At 42.5% G+C, this 27534-nt stretch overlaps 1 protein-coding gene across 6 annotated transcripts in view; it reads right to left on the reverse strand.

Annotated features, from left to right (window-relative positions):
• The window catches only part of CC2D2A (coiled-coil and C2 domain containing 2A), a 442728-nt gene that overhangs the window by 107702 nt on the left and 307492 nt on the right, over positions 1-27534 (reverse strand). For all 6 annotated transcript variants that reach the window (XM_049886470.1, XM_049886471.1, XM_049886472.1 and 3 more), the window contains 4 exons: positions 8353-8441; positions 7904-8005; positions 1850-1951; positions 931-1107 (listed from right to left, as the gene is read on the reverse strand). In XM_049886470.1, coding sequence (XP_049742427.1) covers positions 931-1107; positions 1850-1951; positions 7904-8005; positions 8353-8441 — 470 coding nt within the window. The remainder of the gene's footprint in view (positions 1-930; positions 1108-1849; positions 1952-7903; positions 8006-8352; positions 8442-27534) is intronic.

Consider the following 27534-nt stretch of genomic DNA (forward strand, 5'->3'; position numbering starts at 1 on the left):
CCACTGCGCCACCAGGGACCTCAAAGAAGTGGTGCAGTGGTTAAGCTCTGGACTACCAACTGAAAGGCTGGAGGTTCCAACTCACCCAGAGGCATCTCTTCTGAAAGGTCACAGCCTGAAAACCCTATGGAGCAGTTCTACTCTGCAACCCCTGGTGTTGCCATGACTCTGACTTGACAGTGCCTGTTAGTTATTTTTGTTCTTTACTACCCAAGTTGTGAGGTGAAATCAAGAGCGACAGACAACCATGTAAGTCTAGCACTTCTACTACTTTTAACTAAGACTTGGCTGAGTTGTTCTAAATGGAGGTGGCAGGCTAGTCCTCAGCCACTGGGATATCATCATCATCATCATTGTTCCTCATTGTCTGCCTCTCCCTCCTCTTTAAACAAAAAACCAAATCTGTTGCCATTGAGTTGATTGCAAGCCATGGTGACACCAGGTGTCACAGAGGAAAACTGCTCCATAGGGTTTTCTTGGCTGTAACCTTCATGGAGGCAGATTGCCAGGCCATTCTTCTGTGGTGCCACTGGTTAGGTTCGACCTGCTCAACTTTTGGTTAGTTGTGGTTGTTGTTGTTAGGTGCTGTTGAATTGATTCTGACTCATAGCAACCTTATGTATAACAGAATGAAGCACTGCCCGGTCCTGTGCCATCCTCACAATCATTGCTGTGTTTGAGTCCATTGTTGCAGCCACCGTGTCAGTCCATCTCGTTGAGGGTCTTCCTCTTTTTCGATGACCCTCTACTAAGTATGATATCCTTCTCTAGCAATCAGTCCCCCTGATAACCTGTCCAAAATACATGAGAAGAAGTCTTGCCATCCTTGCTTCTAAGGAGCATTCTGGTTGTACTTCTTCCCAGACAAGATTTGTTCCATTTTTGCCACCCAGAGGCCCCCCTTCTCATTACCACCATGATAATAAATACCGTTTTCTTTATTTCTTCTTGCACAGGTGGTTCTTCTTCGTCCCCTTCCTCTTCCTCTTGATTAACTTCGTCTCTAACTTTTGCATTTGGTTTTTCCTCTGGTTCTTCCGGTTCAGGGTCAAAGTTGAAAGTAAAGAAGTTATAGGCCTCTTCTGCAGAAGGGAAGCCAGGCGGAACCTAAATAGAAGAAGAGAGCAATAGCAATTTCAGATTACATCAACTGAAACAAGTGCTCTACCGTTACCAGACAGCTGGCTGGATGCTAACAGGATTACACACATTCTAGACATCCTAAGAGTATTATCTTTGAAGGTATCAGATTACTGCTAATGAACGTTAACAAATGCAGCCGGCAGATGGTGGCCTACTTCAATAAGTAACTTTATAAATTACTTTTTAATAAACCGCAATTATTTACATTCCAAGGAAGTTTCATAGAGCAATAAGTATATTATTTACAGCAGTAAAAGCTTTAGAAAAGATTACTAAAATGCCAAAAAGTGGATTCATTTTTATAGGCCAATGTTGAGTTAGGTTTATTTAATTATGAGCAATGGAGAATTTGTTAGCCTTAAAAAAAAAATGACTGCTTGTTTTCATTCTTCTTGGTTTACTGCCCTCCTTTTTTGCTGTAATGAAAGCTGGTGCAACTTCAGAGCTGAACACTCTCCTGGCTAACATTTCCTGCCCTTCCACTCATTCTCCTCGCCAAATCAGAGAGTATTCAAATCTGTCCAACTAGCTTCTAGGCTTTTAAAAGTGGGAACCATTTCTTATTTCTTTTTCTTTGCATACTCCATAGCACCAGCGGTCGGGTTAATGTAGATATAAAAAATGTATATAGCCATCTCTTACTCGCTATTCTTGAGAAAAACAAAACAAGACAAAAACGATGATTTAAAAAGACCGGATTTCTTACCGGGGGCTTAGACTTGCTTTTTCGTGCAGAATCACGGAACTTTACTCTTGAATAACTTTGGGAGTCATTTTCCTGTTGAACCCTTAACACCTCTTTACCTGGCTATATATTTGGAAAAAGAACAAGAAACAATTTAAATTAAGAAATCGAGAATGTCCTAAAACAAGGGCTCACCCTCAAAAATCTTATCTTCTGACCATGGTTACATCTCCTTTTTTCTAAGGAAGGAAATGCTTACGAAGTAATGCTACGTATGAAGGTTAAGGCTGCTCAATATTTTCCTACTCAGCTCTCTATCTGTAGACAAACCAAGTATAAAATTTTACCCACAATAAACCCTAAAATGAAAAATGTTACTTCATCCTAGCCCTCCCCCTGCAGAAAAACAAAACAAAACATTGCCACTGAGTCGATTCCATTGGAGACTCTGTAAGACAGAGTAGAACTGCCGCACAGGGCTTCAAGGCTGTAATCTTTACAGAAGCAGACATTTTGATTAGCCGCCGAGTGCTTAACCACTATACCACCAGGGCTCCTTCTTCATTCTGCAGATCAATAGATTATCCAGTTCACACAGGGTGATTTCTAAATAGTCTGTGAAGAAATACATCAACAATGCCTGATTGTAAATAAGGTCAACAGAAGTCACAGAGATGACCCTCGAGACACAAGGCTTGTCCTTCTCGCTGAGTCTCTGGACCTGTTCTCCATACTGGCAAGCTAAGCCCTGTGTCTATACTTGCTTGATGTGACAATTCTCATTACAGTTGTTCACCTTTCTCTCTAGTAGCCAGTCCACCATTAGCAAACAGCTAACCGCTAACTGGAAGACTGAGGATGGAGAAAGAAACAGAGGAGTATTACTTAGCATAAGGATAAAGAAACAGTGGAAAAAACAAAAACACAAAAACACAGTAAAGATCAACACCCTGTGCTTGGTCAGGCTCTCTAAGACTCTGCCGTGTCCAGTCCCCTTGTAAATCGAGGCTAAGATGTTCTTATTACATTGTCTCTCATGCCATTCTCTTTCGCTCTGCCTCAGAATTCCCCCATATCTTATAGAACCATGAGAGAGACTGATGTGTGTTTGGAAACATGCCAAACAGACCAAGAGGTCCACCCATGAAAACACAAGACCAGGCAGGAACTCTTAAACTAGTAATTTAAGAAAATAAAATAAGTAGGTTAAATTTTATGTGGTAAAAACATGTTTATCAGCATTTTATTCTTTTCTGTGTCTCCTTTTCACTTTTGATCCTTGCTCAGTGTAGAGGATATTAAGTTTAGACAATATATTTTTTTATTGCCATATTGATGGTTTTATGACAACATTTATGGTTTTGATCAAAAAGCCTGTACTTTATATCCAAATCTGAAAAAAAATTAAAAGTAAATTATATTAGTACATTTAAAGGCCATTGAATATACTGAAAATGATTGTGCTAAATTACTTTTAAAAGAACTATTATCTATATAATACATCTATAGCAACTTAAAGGAATAATTGCATTCAATTTCAATGATCAAATATTGAGTGCCTATCATTGGAAGCCCTGGTGGCATAGTGGTTAAGTGCTATGGCTGCTAACCAAGAGGTTGGCAGTCCAAATCCGCCAGGCGCTCCTTGGAAACTCTATGGGGTAGTTCTGCTCTGTCCTATAGGGTCGCTATGAGTCGAAATTGGCTCGACGACAGTGGGTATCATTGTATGAGTCAGAATCGACTTGACAGCAAGTTTTTTTTTTTTCATTGTATGTAAAGGAGCCTGGTGGTGCAGTGGTTAAGTGTTCGGCTGCTAACCGAAAGGTCATCAGTTCAAACCCACACGGTGCCCTGGGGAAGAAAGATGAGGCAGTCCGCTTCCGTAAGGATTTACAGCCTTGGAAGCCCTATAGAGCAGTTCTCCTCTGTCCAGTAGGGTCACTATGAGTTGGAATCCACTCGATGGCAACAGGTTTGGTTTTTTGTTTATCATTGTATGTGCCATATTTCTAGCTAGGAATTCTTTCTAATCCTTAAATTTCCCTAGAAAAGCTCTATGGCCCTCTTCTGTCCTGAACTAGACAATATCAAGTCTCATTGCTTTTACTGTAGCATAATCACAAAATATATTAGTTCTGGTCCTGTTCTCTCTTCTAAACTATTGACCAATATTTTCAGTTCTCTAAAAGATGACCTAATCTGGATTGTTTTGTAGACACCCAATTTTTTATATATTCTTGATCCTAGTGCCTTATCTATAGCATTGCTATGAGTCAGAATCAACTTGATGGCAATGTTTTTTTTTTTTTTTTTTAAATGGGTTTATTCCCTTATAAGATGTATGACCTGCAAATGTTTTCTCCCATTCTGTGTGTTGTCTTCTCACTTTCTTGATGGTGCCGTTTGAAACATTGAAGGTTTTCATTTTGATAAAGGCTGATTTATGTATTTTTGTTACTCGTGCTTTTGGTGTCGTATCTAAGAAACTACTGCCGAATCCAAGACACCTTAAGTTTTACATAACCTGACTCTGAGGACAGAGTTAGGTGCCCTTTCTGTGGTCTCCTGTGACATCCACCACAGAACTTAACACTCCGCGCCCTCATCTGTGAACTTCCCTGTCATTCCCACTGAGCTCTTCAAGGGTAGGTGGTTACTGTCACCTCTGGGTGCTCAGAGCCCCTGGGTGCCTGGCAGGAATGAGTGCCCCATAGATGCTGCAGGGCAACAGGTACTGTATGTGAAAGGACCAGATCTCAGGGAACCTGGGACAATGGACCAAGGCCACATGGGGAGATATTTTGGTCATATCTCATGGAGGCAATGTGCTCAAAGCTTTGTGTGATTTCCACTTAGAGGTTTACATGCTCTTGGAGATTTGTGTTTGGCTTTACTCTCCTGTCACAAGTCCACTGAGTATAAAGTGAAAAAAAAAATGCAAAAGAGAGGAAGCAGATGTTTGTATTGTTGAATCTCGTTTATTGATCAAAGCATTCACTGCTGGTTTGTCCTGTTCTCTCTGACTCTGCCACCTGTAGCAAGAACTAACACTTATCGTGCTTACCGCGTCATAGGGTTGCTATGAGTTGGAATCGATGCAATAGCAGTGGGTTTTGGTTTTTTACCACATACCAGGTACTGTTTGAAACCCTGTTGTTGTGTGCCATTGAGTTGACTTTGACTCATAGTGACCCTGTGTGACACAGTAGAACTGCTCCATAGGGTTTTCTAGGCTGTAATCTATACAGAAGCAGATCACCGGGTCCTTTCTTCCGTGGAGCCACTGGTAGGTTCCAACTGCAGACCTTTAGGTTAACAGCTGAGTACTTAACTATTGTGCCACCAGGGCTCTTTGAGACTCTGTAATGTGCATTAACTCATTTAATCCTCAAAACAATACAAAGAATTAGGTTCTAGTATAATCCTTATTTCACAGAGGTAGAAAGTGACATCCAGAGAGTAGATCAGCTCTTGGTCCAAGGTCACAGAGCTAGTGAGTGGTCCAAGGTCACACAGCTAGCGAGTAGGGTTGCCAGCATTTGACCCAGGGCAGCTGAAATCTAGCACCTGGGACCTTTATGTGCTGTACTCTTTGGCCAATGGATTACACATGGACTACTTTTTAGTTATTCCTCTGGGTTTGAATTCTGTGAATGAATAAATGTCCTTGTGAGATCTTCCATTATGATTATGAGCTAGGATTTAAAAACAAGACAGTTGATGTTTGCTTCCTAAGATTGGTTTTTAGGAGATATGGAATGAAATAGACATACAAGCCAAGGCTCTGCTCACAAGCAGAAAAAATAAGCATGAAGAATAAATGCCAGATAAGCCAAGAGAGTGTATTTTTACATCTAAAACTTCCAGCTTTATTTGTGATATCACTGCTCACGGCCTGTGGCCCATGGCCCATTGCTACCATGATTTAGTGATGAGAGATCAGAATCCCCTAGCGCTTCGCCTCAGAAACACACTAAAATAATCCAAGTGTTTGTGTAAAGTTTATGGGATTTTAGATATTTTTTAATTTTCAATATTAAAAAAATAAAAATATAGCCTCTATAATAATGAAAAAAATGGAATTAAACAGAAATGTCTCTGCAGTAGACTGGATCTCAAGGGCACACAGGAAATTGTCATGAAACCATTTTGTCAGACTGATTGAGTGTCCCTACTAAAGAGCTAGGGGCCACAGCACACATAAAGGGGAATGCACCTTCTCTTAGAGTCATGAAATCAGTGGCCTGTCTGGACGAAGACTGGTAGAATTCCAGAATATCTCATCACATAAAAAGAAAATTCATAACCGAAGGTACCAGTGACGTCTTAGTGGTTGTGCTACAGAAATACCCCTGCAGCCTGTGCGTATTTTCTCAGTGTTTAAAAAATGAAACAAGGCAAAAATAAATTGGGTTAGACTTTGCAAACACTTCACGGAACCATTTGCTTTGTTCTTTCCTTTCCTTTTTCTACCTTCTTATTTGTATGGCCCTTCATCTACCTCCCTGAAAAGTCCCATCCTTTACTGGCTTCCTTTCTTTCTCATGTGGCTTAACTGGGGGGTTTTCTCCAAGCCCCTCCTCATTCAACCTTATTTCCCTCCAGAAACAAAGCAAAAGGCACTCTCAAAACTTCAAAACTGACCACAGTAAAAATGCTTCCTCAAACTATTTCTCGAGGCCCGGGCCCTTCTTCTATATGTGTCTCTGGACGGGCACACATTGAGATTCCCTGATAGCGCCTCAGATTCAAACAAAAATCACCCCAGTGCATCCAAACCACCCCCCCACCCTGTTGTCAGTAGCTTTCCTCGGTTTGTGGAAAACCATTGAGGTGAAGGAACTGGACTGCAGGTCTGATTGCCTCCTTAGCCATGAGAGCAGAATCGTATGGTGCTCAGCTACCACTACTGAACACTTTGATCAAGGAATCGACAGATGAATTCTGATCAAAAGGGGGAAAATGCAGAATAGATTTTCAAATTCTTATAAAATTCAGACTGACTGGACCTGTTGAGACTGGAGGAAACCCTGAATCTATTGCTCTGAGAAAATCTTCAAACTATGAACCAAAATTATTCCCTGAAGTCATCTTTAAACTACAGTTTAACTAAATTAGTAAAGAATGTTTGCCGTGAGCATTGTGCTCTTTTAAAGAATTATCTGTATAAGATCAAATTGTCAACAGTAACTCTAAAGCATAGATGAGAAGGTTAGGGGGTAGTGAGTCCAAGTCAGTGGTAGTGAAACAATATGGGTAGAGACAGTGAAAATACTGACAACAACGTGAAGAACGTAACCAGTGTTATTGGATTGTATACACAGACATTGAGTAATGGGTGTATTTTCTGCTGGATATATTTTCACCAAAATTAAAATAAAAAAAAGAAAATCATTAAGGCTCCTGACTGACATTCAAGGCCCTCGCCATCCAACCCTACTTTCCTACTGCTGTCTTCTCTTTCTCTGCTTCCCAGCAAAATCCCCAGATCTAGTGAGACAGATCTGGGAATGAGATACACCTGGGAGGATCAAACCCCAACTCTGCCATACATACTCTGTGACTGGAGGACAACTATGCAGCCTCTCTGAACCTCAGTTTCTTCATCTGTCAGATGTGAATGAAAATAATAGTCGTTGGGATAGTAAAATGCGACAATATGGGAAAAAGACTTGGCAAAGTCCCTGGCACGGAGTTGTACTCTTAAATAGTAGCTATTGTAATTATGATCCCTGGATGACACAAACGGTTTTTGCTGGACTACTAACCTAAAGGTTGGCAGTTCGAACCCATCCAGCAGCACTATGGAAGAAAGACCTGACGATCTGCTTCTATAAAGATCACAGCCAAGAAAACCCTGTGGAGCAGCCCTACTGGGTCACACATGGAGTCACCACGAGTCAGAATCGACTTGGCGACAATGGGTTCGGTTTTTCAGTTTATTATAATTATTAACAAACATAAAACACCTCCTGTGTGCATAGCTCTGTTCCAGAACTTTTGCTGAAAATTTTCCATTCTGCTTGATTGTCTTTGAATGATCACAAAGTAAAGGTTGCCCATTTTTCTCACCTCCATGCCAAACTCAGTCTCCGATTCTTTCTCACTGGGACTTCGCAAGCGCCTGGGTCGCGGAGTGGGAATTTCCTGTAGTAAAGCACTTTCCGCTTTGGACTACAAGTCAAATTAAAAAAAAAAAATAATAATAATTGCTACGGAATGTCAGCAATGCTATGAAAACTTCACTTACGGTCTCAGTAGAAAATAATCAGTAAAAAGACACACTGTACTTCTTTAAGGAATGAGAGTAAGTGAGTTGGTTTAGAAAAATGGCATTAAGTTCTTTTGAAGCACAATTTTCATCTGTGCCAATGTAAAATACAGCATTACCATTTCAAACATGAAGGATAAATTTAATGGTATTCAAATACGTGCAGTCTGGAGCAAACAAAGCAAGCTAGACAAGACCTGAAGAGCTGCAGTCACCACTGAACAAAAAACATCCATGTGGTTTCTCTCACCCTTGCAGCTTGTAATTTCTCCCTCATGCGTTCCCTCATGGAAAATTCTGCAAAGCCTGTTCTGGAAGCTGCAGGAATTGGAGGTAAGCCTAAAAAAATAAAGACAAATTACTTAAAAAACAACGTTTTGTTTTTGAAGGGAAGGTTAAGTTAAAAAACACAAACAGAATGTAATTTTATTTTGCAAATTTAGAACTTCACATAAGCAAATATGAAATAATGCTGACAACCCTCCTTTTTACATCATAAGGACATGTCTTGGCGTCTTTGACAGTGACAGTGAACCTTTGATCCAGCCAACTCTGTCACATCGACTTAATGAAGAATAAAACCAATGACATTAGACTGCTCAAGGCACAGCAACACTTACCAATTCAATTATCATTGGGAAGGAGCACTAAAATTTGTTGATTTGAGAAACAGGCTTGACAGGTGAATGGATAGCTAATGAGTTTGGGGTTTTAGGGTTCAGCTCCTAACAGTCCAGCTAACTTTGATCAGAGAAACTTTTTCTACAGCTCTCGAGTATATCGTGTTGTTGTTTATGGCCCTCAAGTAGGCTCCAACTCATGGTGACCCCGTGCATAACAGAACTGAACGTTGCCTGGTCCTGCACCATCTTTATGGTCATTGCTATGTTTGAGTCCATTTTTATGGCTGCTGTGTGTTGTAAATGCCTTCCAACTTAGGGACTCATCTTCTAGTACTATATCAGGTAATATTCTGCTGTGCTTCATAGAGTTTTCATTGGCTAAGGTTCAGAAGTAGATTGCCAGGCCTTTCTTCATATTCTGACTTAGTTGGAAGCTCCACTGAAACCTGTCCACCATGGTGACCCTGCTGGTGTTTGAAATACCGATGGCATAACTTCCAGCATCATAGCAACGTGCAAGCCACCACAGTACCACAAACTGACAGATAGGCGGTGGCTATATCACAGACATCGTATATTTTGTACGTATTATTGGAATATATATGTAAGCATCATGAACTATTGGGTGGCTTTATATGTTGGGCACTGTGCTCCATGTGTTGGCTGCATTTTCTCATCAGTCTGCACTCAGGTATAATTATCACTGTGTCTTGGAGACTGAGACTCTGAGGCCCTGCATGGTAAGTGACCAGCTCTACCATCATATACCAGCAGGTGGCATGCTTGGGGTCTGGCCCAGTTCTGTCATTCCCCAATGTTCCAAACCATTATGAAAGAGGTGGAAGTAAACACAGAGCTTTTAAGGAGCAGAGGGTCTCTACTGGGATGAAGTAGGGGATATGATTGCAGAAGGAGCCTGGGGTCAAGTTATGGGGAGCCTCGGATGTCACACTAAGGAGTCCAGGCTCTTCTCCCAGGAGTAAGGAAGTCTTGAAGAATGTGTGGAGGAGGAAGTGAAAGTCAGCAGCATTTTCAGAAGCTGCACTTGGTAGGAGGAACAGAGAGGCTACAAGAAGAAAAAATACAATGGGACCAAGTGAGCAACTGGTAGGTGGTGTGGGTTGAATTGTGTCCCCCAAAAGACATGTTCAAATCCTAAGCCCCAGTTCCTGTGAAGATAAACTTGTTTGGAAAGAGGGTCTGTGCAGATATAATCAAGTTAAGATGAGGCCATACTGGATTATGGTGGGCCCTGATCCAATGATTTGTGTCGTATAAGAAGAGGGAAATTTGGACACAGAGACAGACTCAGGGGAAAATGCCATGTCAATACAGAGGCAGAGACTGGACTGATGTATCTACAAGCCAAGGAACGCCAATGATTGCCAGCAACCACCTGAAGCTTGGAGAGAGGCATGGAACAGATTCTCCCCCATAACCTCTAGAAGGAACCAACTCTGCTGACACCAGAGTTTTAGGCTCCTAGCCTCTGGAACCCCTAGGACTCTAGAAAGAATAAAATTCTGTTGTTTCAAGCCACCCATTTTGTGGAAGCTTGTTACCACAAGGCTAGGAAAGCAATACAGTAGGTATAGAGTAGTGGCTCTCACCAATAGCATCAGCATCTTCTGGGAACTTGTTAAACATACAGATTCTTGGGCCTGCCCTAGACCTACTGAACCAGAAACTCTGGAAGTGGAGCCCAGCAGCCTAGGTAATTTCAGTGGACACTGAAGTTTGAAACTCCCTGGGAGAGAAAAAGAAGATGAAGGTGACTGAGGTTTTGGCTGATGCGATCAGGTGTTTGATGCTGCTGAGAGAGAAAGAAGAGCAGGGGAAGGCAGACTGGAAGGTGGTTGTTGTTGCTATTAGCTTCCTTCCAGTCAGCTTCTGACTCATGGCAACCCCATGCACAAAAGAATAAAATTCTGCCCAGTCCTGTGCCATCCCCATGATCAGTTGCAGATCAGACTGTTGTGATCCATTGGGTTTTCATTGGCGTATTTTTGGAAGTAGATCACCAAGCCCTTTTTCCTAGCCCGTCTTAGTCTAAAAAAAAAAAAAAAAAAAGTCTAAAAGGTCCACCAAAATCTGTTTGGTATTGTTGTTGTTAGGTGCTGTCGAGTTGGTTCCGACTCATAGCAACCCTATGCAAAACAGAACAAAACACTGCCTGATCCTCCGCCATCCTCACAGTCGTTGCTATGCTTGAGCCCATTGTTGCAGCCACTGTGTCAATCCATCTCATTGAGGGTCATCCTCTTTTTCGCTGACCCTCTACTTTACCAAAGGCGATGTCCTTCTCCACGTACTGGTCCCTCCTGATAACATGTCCAAAGTATGTGATACATAGTCTCTCCATCCTTGCTTCTAAGGAGCATTTTGTTTGTACTTCTTCAAAAACAGATTTGTTCATTCTTTTGGCAGATCATGGCATATTCAACATTCTTCGCCAACACCACAATTCAAAGGTGTCAATTCTTCTTCGGTCTTCCTTACTCAGTATCCAGCTTTCACATGCGTATGAGGTGACTGAAAACACCATGGCTTGGGCCAGGCACACCTTAGTTCTCAAAGTGACATCTTTGCTTTTCAACACTTTAAAGAGCTCTCTTACAGCCGATTTGCCCACTGTAATGCACCTTTTGATTTCTTGACTGCTGCTTCCATGGGTGATGATTGTGGATCCAAGTAAAATGAAATCCTTGACAACCTCAGTCTCCTCTTCATTTTTCATGATGTTGCTTATTGGTCCAGTTGTAGGGATTTATGTTTTCTTTATGTTGAGATGTAATTCATACTGAAGCCTGTGCTCTTTGATCTTCATCAGCAAGTACTTCAAGTCCTCTTCACTTTCAGCAAGCAAAGTTGTGCCATCTGCATAACGCAGGTTGTTAAGAAGTTTCCCTCCAATCCTGATGCACTGTTCTTCTTCATATAGTCCAGCTTCTCAGATTATTTGCTCAGCATACAGATTTGAATAGGTACGGTGAAAGGATACAACCCTGATGCACACCTTTCCTGACTTTAAACCATGTAGAATCCCCTTGTTCTGTTCAAACGACTGCCTCTTGATCCATGTTCAGATTCCTCATGAGCACAATTAAGTGTTCTGCAGTTCCCGTTCTCTGCAATGTTATCCATAATTTGTTATGATCCACACAGTCAAATGCCTTAGCATAGTCAATAAAACACAGGTAAACATCTTTCTGGTATTCTCTGCTTTTAGCCAGGATTCATCGGACATCAGCTATGATATCCCCGGTTCTATGTCTTCTTCTAAATTCAGCCTGAGTTTCTGGCAGTTCCCCGTCAATATACTGCTGCAGCCGCTTTTGAATGACCTTCAGCAAAATTTTGCTTGCATGTGATATTCATGATCTTGTTCCATAATTTCTGCATTTGATTGCATGATGTTTCGTGGGAATAGGCATAAATATGGATCTCTTCCGGTCAGTTGGTCCATATTTCTTGGCATAGATGAGTGAGCACTTCCAGTGCTGCATCTGTTTGTTGAAACATCTCAGTTGGTATTCTGTCAATTCCCAGAGCCTTGTTTTTTGCCAATGCCTTAAAAAAAAAAAAAAAATTTTTTTTTTTTTTTTCAGTGCAGCTTGGACTTCTTCCTTTGCTACCATTGGTTCCTGATCATATGTTACCTCCTAAAATGGTTGAAAGTCGGTCAGTTCTTTTTGGTATAGTGACTCTGTGTATTCCTCCCATCTTCTTTTGAAGCTTCCTGCGTCATTGAATATTTTCTCCGTAGAATCCTTCAGTATTGCAACTCAAGGCTTGAATTTTTTCTTCAGTTCTCTCAGCTTGAGAAATGCTGAGTGTGTTCTTCTCTTTAGGTTTTCTCCAAGTCTTTGCACATGTCATCATAATACTTTAGTTTGTCTTCTCAAGCCACCCTTCGAAATCTTCTGTTCAGCTCTTTTACTTCATCATCTCTTACTTTTGCTTTAGCTACATGACGTTCAAGAGCAAGTTTCAGAGTCTCTTCTGACATCCATTTAGATCTTTTCTTGCTCTCTTGTCTTTTTAATGACCTCTTGCTTTCTTCATGTATGACATCCTTGATGTCATTCCACAACTCATCTGTGTTCAATGCATCAAATCTGTTCTCTAAATTCAGGTGGGGTATATTCAAGGTCATGCTTTGGCTCTCATGGACTTGTTCTAATTTTCTTCAGTTTCAACTTGAACCTGTGTATGAGTAATTGATGGTCTGATCTGCAGTGGGCCCCTGGCCTTGTTCTGACTGATAGATATTGAGCTTTTCCATCATATCTTTCCACAGATGTAGTTGATTTGATACCTATGTATTCCATCTGGCAAGGCCTATGTGTATAGTCGCCATTTATGTTGGTGAAAAAAAGGTATTTGCAATGAAGAAATCGTTGGTCTTGCAAAATTCAGTCATGCAATCTCTGCCATTGTTTCTATCACTAAGGCCATATTTTACTACTACTGATCCTTCTCCTTTGTTTCCAGCTTTTGCATTCCGATCAGCAGTAATTATCGATGCATCCTGATTGCATGTTCAACCAATTTGAGACTGCAGCAGCTGATAAAAATCTTCAGTTTCTTCATTTTTGGCCTTAGTGGTTTGTGCGTAAATTTGAACAACAGTCATATTAACTGGTCTTCCTTGTACGTGAACGAATATTATCCTATCACTGACAACGTTGTTCTTCAAGATGGATCTTGAAATGTTCTTTTTGACGATGAATGGAATGCCATTCCTCTTCAAGTTGTCATTCCCGGCATAGTAGACCATATGATTGTCCAATTCAAAATGACCAATACCAGTCCATTTCAGCTCACTAATGCCTAGGATATCGATCTTTATGTATTCCATTTAATTTTTGATGATTTCCGATTTTCCTAGATTCATACTTCGTACATTTCAGGTTCTGATTTTTAATGGATGTTTGCAGCTGTTTCTTCTCATCTTAAGTCGTGCCACATCAACAAATGAAGGTCCCAAAAGCTTGGCTCCATCTGTGTCATTAAGGTCAACTCTACTTTGAGGAGGCAGTTCTTCCCCAGTCGTATTCTGAGTGCCTTCCAACCTGAGGAGCAATGTTCCGCTGCTATTCATAAGGTTTTCACCGGCTAATTCTTTTCAGAAGTAGACTGCCGGGTCCTTCTTCCTTGTCTGTCTTAATCTGGAAGCTCAGCTGAAACCTGTTAGCTATGGGTGACCTTGCTGGTATTTGAATACCGGTTTAACATAGCTTCCAGCATCACAGTAACACACAAACCCCCACAATACAACAAACTGAGAGATACATGCAGAACAATATTGGCTATACCATCGACTGCCAAAAGAATAACAAATCTATCTTGGAGGAAGTACAGCCAGAAGGCTCCTTGGAAGCAAGGATGGCGAGACTGGGTCTTACACACTTTGAACATGTTGTCAGGAGGGATCGATCTCTGGAGAAGGAGATCATGCTTGGTAAAGTAGAAGGTCAGTGAAAAAGAGGAAGACCCTCAACGAGATGGATTGACGCAGTGGCTGCAACAATGGGCTCAAGCATAACAACGATTGTGAGGATTGTGCAGGACTGGGCGGTGTTTCATTCTGTTGTACACAGGGTCGCTATGAGTCGGAACCAACTCAGCAGCACCTAACAACAACAACAACATAGATTCCCAATCCTGGCCTATATAACTAGTTAGTGACATGTGGTCTTTCCAGCTAGAATGTGACCAGCTCGAGGGGAAGGACCAAGGTGGTGACATTTTATCTAGTATGTAATAGTCTAGGAAAGAGGAACTATAAGGGTGTGAGGGATATTATGTTTGAAAAGTATTTCAAATGGAAGAAAATATAATCCTCATTTGGTAAAATCAGATGATGATATCTTTTTTTTTAAGATAATATTACTAACAGGACATCTGTGGGAAGCCATGTGTGCTAATTCACTCCCTTTGACATAAGAACTAATAGGGATTAAATACTTTTTTTATTTTGGTGGGATATGCCAAAACAGTGTTTTTTAAACATCTGGAAATACTAAGACAACCCACATAAAACATTTTTTTTTTTCCTAATGTACTGTCAGTTACTCCACCATATTACTGATCCCAAACTGGCTCTGTTTTTCTGTCCTGGGGATGAGAACTGATTTGCTAAGCTTGAGTGTGGGTGTGATTTCACATTAACATGAAGAAGTACTTTCATAAAACAGCTCTTTGACACAGCTAAGAAATTTAGCATGAATAAAGTTTACATTTACATGAATTAAGTTGGCATCTCCTGCCTTGGAAGAAGTACAACCAGAACGCTCCTTAGAAGGAAGGATGGAGAGACTGGGTCTCACATACTTTGGACATATTGTCAAGAGGGATCAGTCCCTAGAGAAGGACATCATGCTTGGCAAAGTACGGGGTCAGCGGAAAAGAGGAAGACCCTCAACGAGGTGGACTGACATAGTGGCTACAACAATGAGCTCAAGCATAATAAAGATTGTGACGACGGCACAGGACTGGGCAGTGTTTCATTCTGTTGTGCACAGGGTCTCTATGAGTCGGAACTGACTTGACAGCACCTAACAACAACAAAGTGTACATAGCATGAAATGCAAAGTGAGTATGAAAACCATTTAATGAATTATTAAAAGATCTGGTCTGGGGACGGTGACACTTACAAACAATGAGAGAATTTCAGGACATTCTATGAAAAGAAAAGTATGTGTAATGTCAGTGTAGCAAGAAATACGGATTTTCTTGACAACGTGATGTTTTTCATCAGCAGCAGCAAGGGACCACACGTTCAGCAATGTTGCCCTCACTCCCAGTAAACCCATTAAGCCAAGGCTCCATTGGCCTCATGTTTGCAAATGGCTTCCAGGCCTCTGTGTCCTGTCTTCCTTCTCCTATCACCTGCATACTCACTGAGCCCCATTCCTCTCTCCTTCCAGGCTTAATGAAATGGTGGGCACTTTCAACCCTTCTCTTAACCACTTCTATTAAATCTGATCCCTCAGAAAACACAATAAAACAGGCAATGCATTTTGAAATAGTTTTTCACTCCTCTCATTTCATTCCCTTACATCGATGTGATCCAGAATCCTGATGCCTCCCTTGATATCTTTTAGTCACAGTGTTATTGAGATATAATCCACACTCCATAAAGGCCACCTTTTTAAGTGTGCGATTCAGTGCTTTTTAGGGTGTTCAAACTTGTGGAGCCACCACCACTAATTCCAGAACATTTTCATCGCTCCCCAAATTAACTCCACACCCACTGGCAGGCACTTCACGTTATCCCCTTCCTCAGCCCCCACCAACCACTAATCTACTTCCTGTTTCTATGGGTTTGACTGTTTCAGACATTTCATACAGATGGAAGCATAAAAATGTGGCCTTTTGTGTCTGTTCTTTCACTTAACATAATGTTTTCAAGGCTCATCAGTGTTGTAGCATATATCAGTGTTTCATTCCTTTTTATGGCTGAATAATATTTCCTAGTATAGCTATGTTGTTGTTGTTGGATGCCGTCGAGTCAATTCTGACTCCTGGTGACCCCATGTGACAGAGTAGGACTGCTCCATAGGGTTTTCTAGGTAGTAATCTCCCCCCGCCACCTTTTTTTTTTTTTTTTTACTGTGCTTTAAATGAAAGTTTACAAATCAAGTCAGTCTGTCATAATAAACTTATATAGATCTGCTATGTACTACTCCTCGCTGCTCTTCCCCTGAGACAGCACACTCCTCCTCTCCACCCTGTATTCCTGTGTCCATTCAAACAGCTCCTGTCCCCCTCTGCCTTCTCATCTTGCCTCCAGACAGGAGCTGCCCATATAGTCTCATGTGTCTACTTGAGCCAAGAAGCTCACTCCTCACCAGTCCAGTCCAATCCCTGTCTGAAGAGTTGGCTTTGGGAATGGTTCCAGTCTTGGGCTAACAGAAGGCCTGGGAACCATGACCTCCGGGGTCCCTCTAGTCTCAGTCAGACCATTAAGTCTGGTCTTTTTATGAGAATCTGAGGTCTGCATCCCACTGTTCACCTGCTCTATCAGGGATTCTCTGTTGTGTTCACTGTCAGGGCAGTTACTGGTTATAGCTGGGCGCCATCTAGCTCTTCCAGTTTCAGGGTGATATAGTCTGGTTTATGTGGCCCTTTCTGTCTCTGGGCTTATATTGACCTTGTGTCTTCAGTGTTCTTCATTCTCCTCTGCTCCAGGGGAGTTGAGACCAATTGATGCATCTTAGATGGCCACTTGCTAGCGTTTAAGACCCCAGATGTCTAGGCTGTAATCTTTACAGAAGCAGATCTCTAGGTTTCTTTCCTGTAGAGCTGCTGGGTGGGTTCAAACCTCTAACCTTTGGTTAGCAACCCAAGTGCTTAACTGTTGAACCACCAGGCCTCCTTTGGGTGTGAAGTAGTACTGGTAGTCCCTGACTTCTGATGGGGTTCTGTTCTGATGACTCTGTTGTAAGTTGGTTCTTACATGAGTCAAATACCTCATTTTTTTTAGTTTTCATTATTATTGCCTTTTATTATCCTTATCTTTATAAACCTGATCATCATTTGTCTTTGGGGGTTGGAAACATCACATATAAGCTTACAGATATATTTTAATACATAGATACAAAAAAAAAAAAAACCCACAAATCATAAACATTTACTCCAACAATGAAGAAGAGTTGGACAATGTTGGCATTTTGTCAGTTGTAGTAACAACTCCACTTGTGGAAGGTTCTGGATCATCTGGATTATCCCTGGGAGTGGGGATGGTGTTTCTGTTCAGAAAATTAGTAAGAGTTGTCTGTATGATCCGTTTCTTTTCTTCTTTATTTATTTCATGGTAACATCTCACTGCTTCCAGAAGCTCCCTATCAACTTTAGCAAAGCGATCAGTGTTTGGGTCCATGCTTTCAAGCAACTGAAGCCCCTGATTTAGTTCAGAAAAAACTCCAGCTAATCCTCTCAGTGTAAAATTTTTTGACAACTTCTCTCTTTCCTCATCCTCATTGTTTCCTTCTTCTTCAGCATTTCTTTTCTCTTCAAAATCTATTAAGTCCTGATCTATCAGTTCCCCTTCTTTGTGATCTATGAGCTGTTCCACATTGGTGATTTCAAGTTCTAATTCAGTGTTCTTGCCATATGGGTGGTTTTTTCATTGATCTCTTCCATCACATTATTCTGATTAAATGCTTGGAGTGTGTTCACAATAACCCAAATTTTTTTTTCCATATCCCCTGCGTGCTTTTTCCCATAATTTCCCTAGTGCCGCTACCCTAGAAATACCACAGGTGGGTGGCTTTAACAAACAGAAATTTATTTTCTCACAGTTTAGGAGGCTAGAAGTCTGAATTCAGAACACTGGTTCTAAGATGGAAACCCAAGTGGCATAGTGGTTAAGAGCTATGGCTGCTAACCAAGAGTTCGGCAGTTCAAATCTACCAGGCACTCCTTGGAAACCCTATGGGGCGGTTCTACTCTGTCCTATAGGGTGGCTATGAGTTGGAATTACCTCAATGGCAATGGGTTTGGTTTGTTTTTTGGGGGGCGGGGGGCATCTAAGAGATGTCTTCCTCTCTCTCTGTCAACTCTGGGGAAAGATTTTTGTCTCTTTCAGCTTCTGTTCCTCAGCTCTTTGGTGATGTTTATGTGGCATACATCTTCCCCCATTTGTCCTTTCTTCTCTCTGTGTCTAATCTGCTCTTTTTACATCTCAAAAGTCATTAGGTTTAAGATAAAGCCTACACTGATACAGTCTCCTTAACATAACAAAGAAAAGCCTATTTCCCAATGGAATTACATCCATAGGTATGGGGGTTAGGTTGGGGTTCCTGGGTGGCATACATACATGGTTAAGCACTTGATTACCAGGGAAAAGGTTGGCAGTTTGAACCCACATAGAGGTGCCTCAGAGGACAGATTCGGTGACCTGCTTTTGAAAGGTCACAGTTCTACACTGCACGCATGGAGTCACCTTGAGTCAGAATCAACTCGGTGGATTCCAATATACATTCCAAATCTATATCTACATATAGATACAGGTAGATAGATATACAGATACAGATAGGTAGATACAGATTTTTTAAAATTGTACTTTAGTGAAGGTTTACAGAGCAAACTAGTTTCTCATTAAACAGTTAATACACACATTATTTTGTTACATTGGTTGCCAACCCCACAACATGTCAACACTCTCCCCTTCTCAACCTTGGGTTCCCCATTACCAGCCTTCCTGCCCCCTCCTGCCTTCTCGTCCTTGCCCTTGGGCTGGTGTGCCCATTTAGTCTCGTTTTGTTTTATTGGCCTACTAATCTTTGGCTGAAGGGTGAACCTCAGGAATGACTTCCTGAGGGGGGCCACACTCTTGGGATTTCTCCAGTCTCTATCTGACACGTATTTTTGGAGGGCACAATTCAATCCACAACAGGAATTTGTTTGAAATGAAGTCAGGGAAATGGAGCTGTGGGTAGAGGATATGTGGTCATAAATTTTCTTATAACTAATAATAATGATAAAATAATAATGATACGTAACATTTATTTATACCTTTCTTAGCACTTTATTTCATCCTCCCAGAACCATGGGAGGTAGTGAACTCCAGTCTTGGTGAACTTGACATTCCCTCTTCTCCCCATTGTATATCCTCTGCCTAGAATGTCCTTCCTCTTCTCCAGCTGTCTGGCTCCAAGGTACTCCCCGGACCCAGCGCCCTCAAGCAGTACTTCTCCGTGTTTCATCCCGTGCTTTATAACATATGTTTCTTGGGCCAGTCTCTCCAGGTCTTGATGACTTTCAAAAAGGAGGACTAAAATAAATGATCCGTTTACTTCCATTTACATAAAATTTCACTGGGTTCTGAACTTTCTTTGCAACCGAGAAATTGGCTCTGAAATGATGCTTTAATCAGAGACACTAACAGGAGTGAATGGGAAACAGATGTCAGTAATGAAGAAATGTGCATTCATAAGAAACTAGTTAACATTTGATAGTTAACTCCCTTAAGAGATAGCACAGGATGGAATCATGGGAGAACGTGTGCACTTTTTTCTAGATGTTTATTTGATTTGGAATGGGTGCATGTTCAGTGAAATGCTTTCTTTATTTGGAATGTCAGGACTATATCTATGTTTTAATAGTGAATTAGAAGATGAAGTTTTCACTGCATGGATTTGGGCTGCTGTTCAATATGGAGTTGGCACCTCAGGGCGCCTGACTGGTGCAGTGTGGGTGACTCCCTGACCAGGGGTGCTGGTATCTGAATACAACCTGACCTCTGACAACGTTGGGAGCCCAGTAGGAGTGCTGCAGCATGACAGAGGGTCATAGGTTTGGAATGAGGAGCTGGGCTGGTAGCACTGAAGGGCTGGCCAGACCCAAGAGAAGTTTAGGAAGTAGAGGGTTGGGGGAGAATCAAAGAGCTGGATGCAGGTGAGCAGACTGGATGGGAAGGATGTGGTGGGATAGGGTAGTAAGAGAACATACCTGAGCTAGACCAAGGCCTTGGCTAACAGGCAGATAGGCCCACCTGAGACATTTGCTCAGGCAGTAACCATTATTGAGGACCATCTGTGACCAGCACTATGCTGAGCAGAGTTGAAAGTCAGCTTCTGCCTTTGAGGACTCATAGTCTGGTGCGGGGGCTGTATACCGATGACTCATTACCGTCGGGTTGATTCTGACTCATGGCGACCCCATGTATTATAGAGTAAAACTACACTATAGGGTTTTCTTGGCTATAATCTTTTTTTTTTTTTTGGTGGCAATATACACAACCAAATATCCATCCATTCACAGTTTCTACATGTTCAATTCAATGCAGTTGGTTACGTACTTCACATTGCGTCACCATTCTCACCATCTCTACCCATATTGTTTCATCACCATTGATTTAGCCTCTCTGCCCCTTAAAGTTCTCGTGTGTGCTTTAGATTAACTGTTGTCAATTTGAACTCATATGGATACTTCTTTAGAAGAGCACAATGCTCAAGGCAAACATTCCTTATTAATTGGGCTAAACAGTTGTTTAGTTTAATGATGGCTTCGTGGGATAGTTGTGGTTCAAGGTTTAAAGATTATTTCTGGGCAACAGGTTTGGGTGGTCCCCCAGTCTCAATGGATCCAGTAAGTTTCTTGGCTGTAATCTTTATTGAAGCAAATCGCCAGGCCTTTATTCTGCAGCACCACTGTGTGGGTTTGAACTGCCAGCCTTTAAGTTAGTAGTTGAATGCAAACCATTTGTGCCACCCAGGGACCTTGTATACCAATAAAAAGATGATTTCTGACACTCATCCAGGCACAGGGACCGTGGAAGCCTAAAGAAGATGTTTGCAGCCCACACTGAAGCAAAGGGGAGTCTTCCCAAAGGAGGTGGCACATGTATTGATTTCTGAAAGATCCGTCGCTAGGATAAGACAAACAAACAAACAAAAACCCTAGACAGGTAAGGGATTACTTGAGGTGGGTGACCTACCAGAGTACCAGCTTTTGTGGTAAAAAATGAGGCGCAGCCAGACCAACAGTTTTGTGCGGATCTTAAACTCACTGTGCCCCATATTCAGGGTTTTCTGGGGTTTGTTCCTGGGAGCCACTGTCAATGGTGCTGGTTGGGCTGTAGCACTGCCATTGTGCCTTCTGTGGGCAACTATAACACGTTAGCTCTAAAAGCCAACCAGGGTTAAGGTCTGTGGTGGAGAAGGATGGGATAGTGCAATGATTAAGAATGCAGGTTCCAAAATTTTTGGCTATGACAAATTGAACAAAGTTCCAATCTCTAAAATCTATAGGGAAATTCAACACCTCTACAACCAAAAGACAAACAATCCAATTAAAAAATGGGCAAAGGAGATGAACAGACACTTCACCAAAGAAGATATTCAGGCAGCTAACAGACACATGAGGAAGTGCTCGAGATCACTAGCCATTAGAGAAACGCATATCAAAACCACAATGAGATACCATCTCACCCCAACACTATTGGCATGAATTAAAAAACAAAAACAAAAAACCCAGAAAATAACAAATGTAGGGGAGGCTGCAGGAAGACTGGAGCTCTTACGCACTGCTGGTGGGAATGCAAAATGGTACACCATTTTGGAAAACGAAATGGTGCTTCCTCAAAAAGCTACTACAGCCTCCACCAGACTGAGTTCAGCACAACTAGATGGTGCCCAGCTACCACCACCGACTGCTCCAACAGGGATCACAGTAGAGGGTCCCAGACAGAGCTGGAGATAAATGTAGAACAAAATTCTAACTCACAAAAGAAGACCAGACTTACTGGCCTGACAGAGACTGGAGAAACACTAAGAGTATGGCCCCCAGACACTCTTTTAACTCAGTACTGAAGTTACTGCTGAGGTTCACTCTTCAGTTAAAGATTAGACAGGCCTATAAAACCAAACAAGACTAAACGGGCATAGCAACCCAGGAGCAAGGATGAGAGGGCAGGAGAGGACAGGAAAGCTGATAATGGGGAACCCAATGTGGAGAAGAGAAGAATGTTGACACGTCGTGGAGTCGGCAACCAGTGTCACAAAATAATGTGTATATTAATGGTTTAATGAGAAACTAATTTGCTCTGTAAATCTTCATCAAAAGTATAATTAAAAAAAAAAATGTGGGTTCCAGAGATAACAGACAGGCGTTTGATTTCTGGCTTTACCACTTCCTAGCTGCTGGTTCTGTCTGAACCTTAGTTTCCTGATTTATAAAATGACGCCTGATGGTAGTGCTGTTCTGAGAGTGAGATAACCTAATGCATGGAAGAGCGTCCATGGTGCCTGCTACCTTGCAGCACTCAAGGACAATGATTATTTCTGTTAGTTACTTAGCATCCTGTGCTTTCTTCTGTTAGCTGGAGGGCCTACTGTGTATGTGCCAGACCCTCAGTGGACCCTCTGCTATCTGTGTGTCATCTCATTTCCTTGCCCCAGTAGCTGGGCAAAGTGAGTCTCTTATCCCTGTTTTATAAATGAGGCTCCAGCGGCTTAGGAAGTTTCTGTTATTGCCTGTTATGGATTGAATTGTGTCCCTCCAAAAAGGACGTGGAAGTCCTAACCCCTGTATTTGTAAATGTGACCCTGTTTGGAATTAGGGGTTTTCTTCTGTTATGAGGCCATTCCAGAGTAAGATGGATCCTAAACCCAACCACCTCTGAGTGGTGTCTCATAAAAAAAGCAGAATAGACACAGAGACACATACAGGGGGAAGATGCCCTGTGAAGACAGACACACACAGGGGATGCTTCTACAAGCCCAGGAGTACCAAGGACTGCTGGCTACTAGACGCTGAAATGGACAAAGAAGGACCTCCACTTAGAGCTATGCTCTGAATTCAGACTTCTAGCCTCCTGGACCGTGAGAAAATAAATTTCTTTTCTTTAAAGCCACCCACCTTGTGGTATTTTTTGTTACCACAGCACTAGGTCACTAAGATATCACCCAAGGGCTCATGGCTGATAATAGTAACATATTTCAGAATTTCTATAGGTCTCAAGGCTTGTTTGTTAACTTGGAATGTACTTTATTTCTTTCAGTATCTTGGGAAACATAATGGGGTGCGGTAAGGAAAGAGAATGAGGAATCTTGATAGAAATCTTATCTGCAAGCTTATTGCCTGGCTCGGAACATGGTCTTAAACTCTCAGAGGCCCAGGTTGCTGGATCGATCACTTGATCAATCTATTTATCTATATCTATCTATCTATCATCAACCTACTTACCTAACTACCTGTCTATGTAGCTATTATCTATCTTGCTATTTCTTAGAGAAGAAGCCTCAAGTAAACCAAAAAGTGCTTAACCAGAAACCAAACCCATTGCCATCAATTCAATTCCAACTCGTAGAGACCCTATAGGACATGGTAGAATTGCCCCACAGGGTTTCCAAGGCCGTAATCTTCACGGAAGCAGACTGCCATGTTTTTCTCCCTCAGACGGGTTGGTGGGTTCGAACTGCTGACCTTTCAGTTAGCAGCTAAGCACTTAACCAATGTGCTACCAGTGCTCTTCATAATAAGTACTTGTTATTTTTGTGTGCCGAGTTGATTTCGACCCATAGCGACCCTTAGGCACAAAAATAAAATGACATCCTATGAGCTTAAAAAGTCGCATATCAACTCTTGTTCTCTTCCCATCTGGAGCAAAGGAGTGTGAAGGAGAAAAAGACTCAAGGGAGAAATTAGTCCGAAGGACTAATAGGCCATGTGAACCACATTTTACACGACCCTGAGACCAGAAGAACTAGATGGTGCCTGGCTACCAGCACCAACCGCTCTGACTGGGATCACAACAGAGAGTCCTGGACCGAGCGGGAAAAAATTGAAGAACAAAAAATCAAATTCACCAAAGAGACCAGGCTTGGTGGTTTGACAGAGACTGGAGGAACCCCCGAGATGATGGCCCTAAGACACCCTCTGACTTGAAACTAAAGCCATTCCCAAAGACCACCTCTCAGCCAAACAATAGACAAGCATGTAAGATAAATAACACCAGAGAGGAACTCACTCCTTAGAACAATCAATTATACAAGATCAAAAGGGCATTACCTGCCCCAAAGCAAAGATGAGAGGGCAGGAAGGGGGAGAAAATCAGAATGAAAGAAAATGGGGAACACAGGGCGGAAATGGGGAGAGTGCTGACACATTGTGGGGAATGAAACCAAGATCATGAAACATTTTGTGTACAAACTATCGAATGGGAAACTAATATGCTCTGTAAACGCTGACCTAATGGACACTCACCCAGAGACACAGACACACACACACGCACACACGAAAGTCCCATATCTTTCTCACTGTCAGTCTGTGAGCATAAACTTTCTTCTTGGGGCTGGGGAAGCTGCTAAACCTGAGTTTTCACGTGGAAGATTGTAAGAAACAATGTTTATAAACAGGTCACAAAGAGAAGGATAAACCCGTGATCAGGTTACACACAAGTATGAGCTCCAGCTAGGTTAACAAGCCTTCTTGACAGGTTCACTCACAAACATGCAGTTCTCTGAGTGATATTTAAAAATGGAATATGGGTGTGTGTTGGGGGAGGAGGGGAGAAATTATGCTCGAATGGTGAGAATTCTCTTCTCCAAAAAGCAGCCAACCCACCTGAACTCACCATAGGACAGTGTCCCCACATCGGTGTGCTTTTCACTGCCTCGCTTAATGAAGAAGTGGGTAATAGCATACAGATGCCCTCTTACCAGAGTTGTCACCGTGAGCACATCTCTAATCAGCTGATTCCCTACAAGGCCACAAACCAGTGACTGCAGGACCCTGTCGGAAGTGTTTGCTGTTGTATCCAGAGCAGAGTTGTCAGCAAATGTTTACTGAGCCCCTACTGGGTGGTGCAAACGGTTAGCACACACTCAAACCCACCCACTGGCATCAGGAAGAAAGGCCTGGTGATCTACTTCCATAAAGATTGTTGTTGTCAGGTGCCATCGAGTTTATCCTGACTCATAATGACCCCATGTGACACAGTAGAAGTGCCCCACAGGGTTTCCTAGATTCAGTCTTCATGGGAGTAGATTGCCAGATCTTTTTCTCATGGAGCTACTGGGTAGGTTGGAATGGCCAACCTTTTGGTTAGCAGCCGAGTGCTTAACTGTTGCACCACCAGGGCTCCTTCCATAAAGATTACAGCTAAGACAATCCTATGGAGCAGTTCTATGCTGTAACACAGGGGGTCGCCATGAGTTGGAATGGACTTGATCGCAACAGGTTTTTTTGTACCAAGGGCCAGGCATTGTCTTAGACACTGGGGGTCAGCGGTGACCAGGGAAGACAGAGTCCCTGCTCTTGGGGAGCTTCCATTTGAGTGGAGCAGACAATCAGCAAACACACAGCTACATGTGGAGTATGCCAGGTGATAATGAGCACTCCGGAGGACACAACAGGTGGGAGAATAGGGCCCATGGGGAGGCACTATCTGAGAGTGAAGTCAGGAAAGGTCTCTCCAGCCTCCCTCCTCCTGCCCAACCTCTACATCCCCGACACTACTCCCACCTGGACGTCTAACAGGTATCTCAGTCTTTGCATGTCTTCCTGATTTCTACCCCCAAACCTGTTCTTTTTGAAGCCATCCCCTTCTCTGTAAATGGCAACTCCATTTTCCCGCTCGTCATTAGTTGCTGCTGAGTGAACTCCAACCATGGAGACCTTACCTACAACAGAACAAAACGTTGCCCACTCCCGTACCATCTTCATGACCGTTGGTATGTTTCAGTCCATTGTTGCAGCTACCATGTCAATCCGTCTCATTGAGGGGTTCCCTCGTTTTTGCTGATCCTCTGCCCTACCAAACGTATCTGCAGCCGCCTGTGGGGATGGTGAAGGCCTGGGCAGCATTTTGTTCTGTTGTGGATGGGGTCGCCAGGTGTCAGGGGTGACTCGATGACGGCTAACAACAACAATGATGAAGATTGCCTTAGTTGGTAATTCTGCTTCAAATGATGAAGATCACCTTAGTTGGTAATTCTGCTTCTGGAGATCCCCCTGTGGTAGCCACGAAGCTGTAGCATTATCTCCTGCCGTGGGGAGTGTAACTGGCGGATAGCCCAGCTGCCGGGCTCGGAACCCACAGCCTGCTCACACGGGGGACATGCTTCCTGCAGGCTGCTCTCAGGCCCATTCTTTTCTTTTAAATTGTATTGAATTTTTTTTTTTTTTTACTATGGTGCAATCTATATAACAAACAGTTCAGAATTTCAACTGCTTTCAAGTGTACGGTTAAGTGACATTAATTACATTCACCATGTCGAGCCACCACGACCACGATCCATTTCCAAAAGTTTTATACCACCTCAAACAGAAACTCAGGTCTCCTTTAGCAGTGAACCCCCATCCCTCTTCCCCCCAGCCTCTGGGAACCACTAATAAACTTTGGTCTCTAAGCATTTGCCTATACTAGATATTTCGTATAAGTGGGATCATACAATGTTTGTCCTTTTGTGGCTGACTTATTTCACTCAGTATAATGTTTTCAAAAGGTACCCTGGTGGCACAGTGATTAAGCACTTGGCTGCTGACCAAATGGTTGGTGGTTCACACCCACCAGCCACTCTGTGGGAGAAAGATGTGGCAGTCTGCTTCCATAAAGATTACAGCTTTGGAAACCCTTTGGGGGCAGTTCTGCTCTGTCCTACAGGGTCACTATGAGTCAGAATCAACTCAAGGGCAACAGGTAATGTCTTCAAGGTTTAGCCATGTCATAGCATGTATCAGGACTTCATGTCTCTTTACGGTTGAATAATACTCCTCTGTATGTATGAACCTTATTTTATTTAACCATTAATCTGTTGATGGACATCTTTGGCTATTGTGGGTAGTCCTGCAATGAACATTGGTAGACAAGTCTGCATTGGAGCCCCTCTTGGGCCCATTCTTGAGAGACACAAGGCTCCTTTGATGGGTGACTCTGGCCCACAGATCCTCATCCCCCCATGTTGGTCTGGCGAAAGGTCATTTTAGAGCTGTACTGCAGTCAGCCTCTGCCAGCCCAGCCCTCCCTTCTCCCTTCTGTCCTTCGCAGGGTCAGACCTGCTCTGCAGCCACCTTCACAGCATACTGACATTATCTCTGTCATTTTCTCAGCTACATTTGGCCCAGGGTGCACATCTGCGTTGAGTTTCTCCCCAGCAGGGGGCATAGAAGAGACCCTTGCTAGACTTAAAATCCTGTGAGCAGCCATCTAAGATACTCCACTGGTCTCACCCCTTCGGGAGCAAGTAAAAATGGTGAAAACTAAAGACACAAGGGAAAGATTAGTCCAAAGGACTAATGGACCACGTCTACCATGGAATCCACCAGACTGAGCCCAGTAATACTAGATGGTGCCT

The sequence above is a fragment of the Elephas maximus genome, chromosome 5 (assembly GCF_024166365.1).
Source record: "Elephas maximus indicus isolate mEleMax1 chromosome 5, mEleMax1 primary haplotype, whole genome shotgun sequence".
Taxonomy (NCBI): Eukaryota; Metazoa; Chordata; class Mammalia; order Proboscidea; family Elephantidae; genus Elephas; species Elephas maximus.